Below are 8,686 nucleotides of genomic sequence, written 5' to 3' on the forward strand. Positions count from 1 at the left end.
GAAAAGAAAATCGAAAAGCCACGCCTTGTAGCAACAATTTGTGCGGTAACGCCATTTTCCTTGGAGCAATCATTTCGGCGTAGATTTTGGACCGATGCCAGATTTCTCGGTGCTTTGGCATAGAATTCGGAGCGAAATACTGATTTTTACTTATCAATTATTAAAGATAAAAATTATATTTCTTCATGAATAAATTTAATCTCTTGTTGTTTGACATCGATGAAATTGGTATGGTTTTGTTTATTTCAGTAAAGCTTTCGGATGCTGAGATCCATCTTCAGTACTAGAATAAAGTGTAAAGAATACGAAAAGAAGTAAAAATTAACCTTTGAGGGCTAGACTTTGCGAGAGAGTAGCCCACTGAAGTTCAAATGAAAGATTTCAAGGGAAATGAATTTGGTCTAGAGAATTTTTGAAAAAGTAAATGTTGAACTAGAGATTTTTTGAAATGATTAATATAATCGGGCTTCGGATCATTTTCAAAAAATCTCTAGTTCAACATTTACTTTTTCAAAAATTCTCTAGACCAAATTCATTTCCCTTGAAATCTTTCATTTGAACTTCAGTGCGCTACTCTCTCTCAAAGTCTAGCCCTCAAAGGTAAATTTTTACTTCTTTTCGTATTCTTTACACTTTATTCTAGTACTGAAGATGGATCTCAGCATCCGAAAGCTTTACTGAAATAAACAAAACCATACGAATAAATTTAATTGTCATTTTTCAATGAAAAAGTCATATCGAGGGAGATTTTTTAAAAAAACTAAATTCTGGATAGGCCAACCTTTCTATCTCTCATTTCAATCTGCTATCCATCTGCTTGTAAAAGTACCGGCATTACAGGCCCTTTTTCGACCTGGTCCCTCGGCCGACATCCTCACCCGGCGAGTCACGTTGAGCCAACACGCATTTGCGGCTAGAATCGAGTTCTCAGAATATTCTTGTCTCTAGAATTAGATTCTTTATTTGTTATCACAGCAAACATAATGATCAGTTTTTAAAAATCACAAAAGGAACCCATGTCAAGAAGAAAAGTCTCACGAATCGTCGTCAAACCTTGCTCAAGCCCGGATTTTGCCTTTGAAAAATTACAAATTGCCCCGAAAGAAAGGTTTTTGAGCTTTTAAGGACCCCCCCATCAAGAATCGTGAAATACGGGCTGTTTAGTGAAAGTTTTTCTCAGAAACAATCTTAGGTAGACCCTTAATTTCAATTTTACAAGTTTAGGCCCTAAGCTACGACCGTTTACCTAAAGAGAGTTTTTGGTCAATAAATTTAAGGAGGGAAGCCCCTTTAAAAATTTATAAGGCGAAAATTTAGCAAATTTTCAGATTTTAATTTTCTGTTTTTCCTGCCTAAATTGCCCTCAATAATGTTTTTCAAACAATTTTTATGAAGGAAATGCATTTTAAGATAGGTATACCCTTAATTTAAATTAAAAAAGAGCAAATCTAAGATTTTCATTAAAAATATAATGCAAATTTTCGATTTTTAAACCCAATTTTTGCAAATATTTTCTATAGCAGCAAAAAAATTTTCAAAAAAAAAGTTTTTCCTCGTTCTCTAAACAACCCAAAAAAGTCAACAAATAATGAAAATTTGGACATTATCCATCTTGATGGGGGGGTCCTTAAAACTTAAAATTCAAACGCATTTTAGCACGAGCAAACTGTCAAATGAGCTTCCGAGCTGTCCAAATTGTCAAAAATACAGAGCGGAAATCAAGAAGTTACGATCGCTGAAAAAGGTTAACGAAAGCTTTTTTACTCCGCCGGTTTTGGTCGCCAATGTCGGTATGTTTTCGTCAAAAATTAAGCAAAATCGTCTATTGATCGTCTAATAACCGAGAATTTTCTAGCAACAATGACTCCACCAATGGTCAAACTCCCCGTTCTCAAAGCAAAATCAACGAAGAAAACTACTGGAACCCGAAGATCTAATTTTTGGCCATTCATGAAAGGGACTAAAACCAAAACAAGACGACGGAGAACTGTTTCCACCCCCGATATTGGCATCATTGACGAATCAAATCTAAGGTTTTTCCACAAAAAAGGTATTTATTAATCCCTTTCTTTTAGCAAATCATCGTCAGTTCTCGATCTTCTTCCCCAAGTGCCGCAGCAGAAAATGAAAATAAACTTGGCGAGATCGAAAATTCCTGTACTCAAGAATAAAAAATGAATTTCTACTCAAATCGCTTCCTAGGGTTTGTTTGAGAACGATAGACTTATCATGAGCGGCTTGAGTTCTTTGGGAGGGCCTGTAAACATGCAAATATTGGAGGAATATAAGGGTTAATCGTTGCTATGTCGCAAGTTCTGCTTAGTTCGGAGACATGAGAGATTTCTTCAAGTGGCTTTTTGGTGAGTTTTTAGCGGCGTTTATAGGGATATTTAGGAAAATTGGCGTTTTAACATTCTTACAAAAAGTCAAAAAAAATTTGAAATCAAGGACGACAACACTTTTTAAGCCGCTCTTCTGGGTGCTGGCATCGCCCTGGCAATCGCCCTCCCCCTTCTCTTCATCGGAGAAGAGCCATATGAACCAACTATCGGCAAAAATGGCCAAGTCTTCCCTGACAAAGATTTCCTCCTTTTTGAAGATATGTGGAAGGGAAAACTCAGCTCGAAATCCTTCAATCCGACTTTTTCCGCTGTGAACCCGAACCAGTATTTTTGCACAGAAAACTTGAGCGATGGAAAATTTATGATTTACCGGAAGAACATTGATGATTATGATGGAGAATCGGATGATTGCTCTGTTGGAGAGAAGGTGACAAAATCAACTGCCTTCAGCGAGTGGTACAGAAGCAAGGGAATGCAGAAATATTATCTTTCGCCTGATGAGAAATTTGCTTTGGCGAGAAATAATTATATGAAGCAGTGGCGACACTCTTACTTCTCCGACTACTACGTTTTCGATCTTGTAAATGAGCAAGAGCTAACAAATGCCAATATTGCGACTTTCAAGCAGGTTCAATATGCGACTTGGTCACCGAACGTCAATGGAATTCTGAAATTGCTCTGGGTTGACAACAACAAAGATATTTACTTCGCTTCTGTTAGTGATCGGTTTTCGACAGCAAGGAGAGTAACTGATGACGGAGGCTGGTGCATGGAAAACGGAGAACATCACCTTCTAGGTAAGGTTATTTACTGAAAAATTGCTTGTTTGATGACGCAGAAAATTTTTGTGAAGAATTGAACAGTAGAATTGAATATCGGTGTATCTTTCTGAAGTTTTACCAACAGGATTATACACTGAGCTGATTCTCTAAAAGCTTGTCGAGTTTATCATTAACCTGACTTAAATGTTCAGATTGCGATAAAAATTGATTTATCATCGCCATTTCAAGATCGTCAATTTTCTTTTGCGTCATTCGAAACTCATGCTTGACATCGTCCTTGATTTCTTCAAGTTTTTCTTCTAAAACAATTTTATTCAAAGCTGCTCCACTTTTTGACAATAGGCTCATTTTAAACATTATTTTTTGACTTTAATTGATAGTCATTATTAACAAGAAACCCTTTCAAATTCGAATAACGATCACTATAAAACGTCGATGTCTCAATTTCCAATTTCGATTCTTGAGTGACTCTCTTCTGTGCGAACGGACTTGAATTTCTTTCGCGTTTCTTCTTTGAAATTCTTTAAGTCTTCTATGATGGCATCAATATCGTTAATAGAAACGTTTCTCACAGTTCGCATTATCTCGAAAAGTTATCGGGAGTTTTCTTGTTAAAACAAGTCACAAATGTGACAATGTAGATTCGTTTGTCGTTTTTATGGATTCAGAGGTGCGAAATAAAGCGCAGCTCCCAGCGATGTGCGAAATCATTTTCATGCAACATCGTGTTTATAATTCGTCTTATGAAACAATCGTTATTTTGAGGAATTGGATACGCGTCTGACCCAACAAAATGCATCTACAACGGCGTGCCAGAATGGAATTACGAAGAAGAAATGGTCTCCACCACAAACACAATCTACTGGGCCCCAGATGGCAAGTCTTTCACTTTCGCCGCCTTCGACGTCTCTGAAATCGAACTTCTCAAATACAGCGTCTACCCAGAAAAAGCAACAGCTTCAAGTCCCAAGGAAATCGTCAAGGACTCAATCGATCAGTTCCCAAGAGTCAATACGATCCACTACGCAAAAGCAGCTGGAAAAATCGCCAAGACAAAATTCTACATTGTCGATGCTTCAAAATCAACTTTCAACGAGGCCACTGATAAAAAAGAACTCGTGCCAATCGGTGGAATCCTCGATTTTGAGCGTGGAACTGGAGGCGATCCGGAAAACCGCTATTTTACCCGACTTTCCTACGCGGCCGATAGTTCTAGATTTGCCATGGTCTGGTCTAGCCGCGCTGGAACTCAATCAAAAACTGTCGTTTGCAATACTGACATCGCAAACACTGACTGCTCAATTCGAGGAGGCGAAACTGGTGGCGTTTTTGGTGAGTTTGATGATGAAGGTCATGTTTGGACAAATTTGGACGAAAAAGGTGGGCAGAAGAATATGTACCACGGATGGGTCGGGGATTTCGGCCCGTTTGAGCCCATTCTAACTGGGGATGAGTATTTTACGATTCATTCAAAGAAAGTGGATGGGTCGGAACAAACAGACTCGCATGCCTACGGGATGAAAATCAAGGATGGCTACTGGAATATCGCACGTGAGTCATTCCGAGGTCTCCCAGACGGCATCACGGAATTAACCTGGATCACTGACACGACGGAGGATCAATGGGTGGTTACGCAACTCAATTTCTATGACTCCGTCAATCAGATTCTCTACTTTACCGGAGCGCGAGGAAACGAAGTAAGACATCGCCAGCGCCATGTCTTCCGAGTTTCCACAGCCGGAGTGAATTTTCCAGTGAAGGAGCCTGAATGCGTTACTTGTGAGCTCGAGCAAGATCAAAATGGAGCCTCTCATTGTGGATGGGTTAATTTTAGAAGAAATTGCCAAGAAACTGTCGGAGGTAAGCTTTTTCATTAAAAGTTATAGAAAAACTTTAAAATAGTAATAAATTATTACTAATAATTCATATTGTATAAAATGTTAAATTACAAATTCCTATTTTAATTTTACCAATAATGGTTTGGAAAAATATTTTCAGGAACCTGTAAAATGCGCTTTATCGCCAACTGCCGAGGAAATCTTCGCCCTAAGACCTTCATCACCCCTGCCGATCAAGATTTCTCCATCACCGGCAAGATCTCCTTCAATTTGATTCAAGACAACACCAAGCTGCAAAATACGCTCGACGAAATGAAGGGCTACCCAACGACAATTTACGGAACATGGGAAAATCCAAAATGGGGAGGACTCAAACACAACTTTGAAATGTTCGTCCCAAAGAGTTTCTTTATCGATGGAAATGAACGAAAGTATCCCGTCTTTTGGAAGTCTACGGCGGCCCAGGTTATCAGAAAGTCCAGCAAACATTCAAAACCGGCTGGACACAGGCTCATTTTCCCGGAGCTTACGATGCAATTACGGTCTCTGTTGATGGCCGAGGCAGCGCTTTTCAAGGCGATAAATTTACTTTCTCCAATTATCGGGTAAATAGTTCGAGGAAGAGAAATCAGGATTCAGAGAAATTTAGGCTTTGGCTCATACGGAAAGAGTCGATCAGAGCGATTTTATGAATTGGCTACTCAATGACAGGAAGAGTTTCTTATTCATATTTTTAATTTTTTGTTTAAACTGGATATTTTTATATTTAAATTAATATTAATATTTTTATATAAATTGTTATATTACGGATATTGTCAAAATCCACTAAAAGTATTTGAATTATTTTAACAAAACGGATCTGATAAAATCATTTTCTTTAACCATATTTCAAACAGCAGTTATGGTGTTTGAGAAACTCAAAAATAAGTGAATGGGCCGATCGCCTCGACAAAACACGAGTTTCTCTTTACGGGTGGTCTTACGGAGGATACACTACGACACACATTATCGGATACGGAGGCGGAGAGCACGGCAAGATCTTCACAAGTGGTGTTGCGGTAGCTCCTCTTGCTGATAGAAGATTTTATGACGCGATGCATGCTGAGCGATACATGGATTTCACTGGCGAACCAAATGAACTTCTATCTGTAAGTCCATTATTTTCGAACAATTTTGGACTCATTAAGCCGCACTGGAAAAACTGCTCAATGATTGAAAGACCCATCCTCGAAAACGACATGGCGCATTTCCGAGACACAGAATATCACCTTATTCATGGAACAAATGACGACAATGTCCACTTTTTATCCGCCGCTAGAATGACCAAAGAACTAACCAAGCGAGGCATTGAATTTGACAACTTCGTAATTTATCCCTTATTTCCATCAAACGAATCATTGTTCTAGTTCTATGCTGATGAAGATCATTCAATCCGGTCAACGACTCTCACTCAACAGCATATTTACCGAAACATCATCAAGAGAATCGTTCATTCTTGGGGATACGTTTGGAATGGAGATGGAGAAGGATACAATAGGCAATAAACTTTTTCTGACATAACATTTTATTCAAAGAAATAAAGGCAAATAGAGAAATAGATAGGAAGAAAAAATAAATAAGGAAGATATCTTTCAGTAAGATAAATTATTAAAACAGTGGCATGATAAATTATTTGATAAAGAAAAGACGCATGAAAAGGGAAGAGCTTATCGTTATCTTTAATTGTCAGGGACAAACCGTTCGTTAAGAATGTCTTGGAAGGATCCAAGCTGGACGTAGGCATTTTTCACATTTCCATCATAAACATTATTTACCGATGTCGAGTCGCCCCCGCGAACGGTCATTTCTCCGTACTCAATCTCATTCGCGAAGCTGGTATCATGGTCGATAAGAACACTGTGAGGATTGTCTGCTTCGATGAAGATTGCGTTGATGTAGAAGCCGGCGACTCTAGAAACGGCGATGGTGGTTGTGATGTAGTCGAGATCTGTGTCTGGACTTAGAGACCCCCCGACAGTGTTGTAGGAAGTGTCGGTGTAGCGACGTCCTGAATTGTCGCATAAAAAATCTGACTCTTATTTTCGGGCTTACCTGTTATTGTGCTTCCGCCTGTGCTGCGAATTGGAAGCACATCTTTTGTCAGCGCGCTTCCATCGGCAGTATTCGTTGTGGAAGCAATATCATCATCAGCTGGCAGATCAGTTACAGTGAAAATCGCAGCGTTGGTTGCGCTTGTTGTCCAATCGGAAGTTTTGATGTCCATTGAAAGGCGGAAATTGTTCTTCATCGACGGAATCGTCGCGTAGTTTTGGTTTTGCACGGGAACTTCCTCTATGATTTCAGTCAGAAAAATGGTGTTAAAAGAGAAGATTCTTACCGTTGCAATCAATGAGCGTGTAGCAGTTGTCTTTCTTCCAGCAGGGATCGCAGAGCTTATCTTCATTGTCATGCACGCAGAAGGTCGCTCGATTGTCTGGATAGATCAGCTCGACGTCCGTGAAATCAATGTCGATGTCAGTGTTGATGTCGTCGAAGTTCTCTTCGAAATCGCAAAGAGGATCTTCGCAAATGATCACGGCTGAGAATTCACCCTCGTGGTTTCCTAAAAATTCTAAATCCTAGATCAATTCAACCCTCCTTACCGATGATGACCGCCATGTTGTCATCTCCAGCCAGATCTGTTGTTCCTGTCCAGGCAATTGCATACATTCCCGAGTGACCGTAAAGCTTCTCGCTCAATCTCGCGTTGATCTTGTCAAATCCTTTCGCATCATAGAAGAAGTCGAGGAGGTTGACTTCGTTGTCCCAATCGCGAAGAGTTCGGCCGTAGAATCGGTTCGCATTTTTGTTCCTCTTTCTTGAATTCTTGAAAACTCCTTCTTCTCGAACTTCAGAATGGGCGATTTCAGCGACGTGTTTGTTCAGCCAGCGAAAGTCCATCTTTTGGCAGTCTCCCTTGTCGGACAAGAAGGAGCCTGGAGTTTTTGCGACGACATAACCTTAATTTGAAATTACTGGTTGAAAGATACGAAAATCGCACTATTTACCTGTGTGAAATTTTTTCCAAAGCGAGCTGAGCTTCAAGTTTGCGGAGTTTGTCGTGAGATGGTCGATGAATTCCGTCTCGTTTTTCCACATTTTTTCTTCGATTCGGTCTTTGACGGTTTTCTCGAGCCCGAGTTTTTCGGAGAACAGGTTTGCTTTGAAGAGCGCTGAATTTCGAAAAAAGTTGAGCAACTTCATTTTTCTTTTGAATGTTTTCTGATGAATGTTTTTTTGTGATTTGATGAAATGGTGGAGAAGAGGATACTTTTAAATGGAAGGGTTCATGGGCTGATGGTTATCACGGTCTTGATTTTCAGATAAGGCAGGTAGAAGATTTCGCGCTTGACCTAGAAAGCGACCTATTCACTTGGAAAGGGAGAGCTCTAGAATGGTTTTTCTGAAGTTTTCGGAGATTTTCTGTCTGAGAATAAGGCAATAAACAAGCTCATTTTGTGCTATAATCAGGAAAACAAGCTGTTGAGTTGCGGGTAAAATCTGAGCACGTGCGAGCTCAGCATAATGCGGAAGAATATTTCGGTTTCACAGGTTTCCGGATCAATTCGTGCCACTTCGGAAATGGAACGTGCGCCGCAAAACTAATCATGTTCGCGAAAAAAACGTAGTCATAAATTTCAAATTTTTGGAAGATGTTTATTGAACAAAAAAGAAGGAAGAACAA

At 39.5% G+C, this 8,686-nt stretch overlaps 3 protein-coding genes across 3 annotated transcripts; 2 read left to right on the plus strand and 1 right to left on the minus strand.

Annotated features, from left to right (window-relative positions):
- The first annotated feature begins 1,011 nt into the window (after positions 1-1,011).
- On the plus strand, positions 1,012-2,185 carry LOC145703099 (uncharacterized). The gene is made up of 4 exons (XM_081780412.1): positions 1,012-1,108; positions 1,657-1,790; positions 1,856-2,033; positions 2,076-2,185. Exons 1-4 carry the CDS (start codon positions 1,017-1,019, stop codon positions 2,176-2,178), a joined length of 507 nt encoding a protein of 168 aa, XP_081636538.1. The 5' UTR covers positions 1,012-1,016; the 3' UTR covers positions 2,179-2,185.
- A 147-nt stretch (positions 2,186-2,332) lies between these two features.
- LOC145705934 (dipeptidyl peptidase 4-like) lies at positions 2,333-6,606 on the plus strand. Its single transcript, XM_081783436.1, has 7 exons — positions 2,333-2,360; positions 2,468-3,139; positions 3,890-4,984; positions 5,123-5,567; positions 5,891-6,110; positions 6,150-6,326; positions 6,369-6,606. The coding sequence occupies exons 1-7, from the start codon at positions 2,333-2,335 to the stop codon at positions 6,504-6,506; spliced, it is 2,775 nt and encodes a 924-aa protein (XP_081639562.1). The 3' UTR covers positions 6,507-6,606.
- LOC145703090 (uncharacterized) lies at positions 6,507-8,235 on the minus strand. Its single transcript, XM_081780402.1, has 5 exons — positions 8,010-8,235; positions 7,605-7,961; positions 7,340-7,564; positions 7,054-7,293; positions 6,507-7,009 (listed from the first exon to the last, which is right to left on the minus strand). The coding sequence occupies exons 1-5, from the start codon at positions 8,203-8,205 to the stop codon at positions 6,681-6,683; spliced, it is 1,347 nt and encodes a 448-aa protein (XP_081636528.1). The 5' UTR covers positions 8,206-8,235; the 3' UTR covers positions 6,507-6,680.
- Positions 8,236-8,686: the final 451 nt, after the last annotated feature.

The sequence above is a fragment of the Oikopleura dioica genome, chromosome PAR (assembly GCF_907165135.1).
Source record: "Oikopleura dioica chromosome PAR, OKI2018_I68_1.0, whole genome shotgun sequence".
Taxonomy (NCBI): Eukaryota; Metazoa; Chordata; class Appendicularia; order Copelata; family Oikopleuridae; genus Oikopleura; species Oikopleura dioica.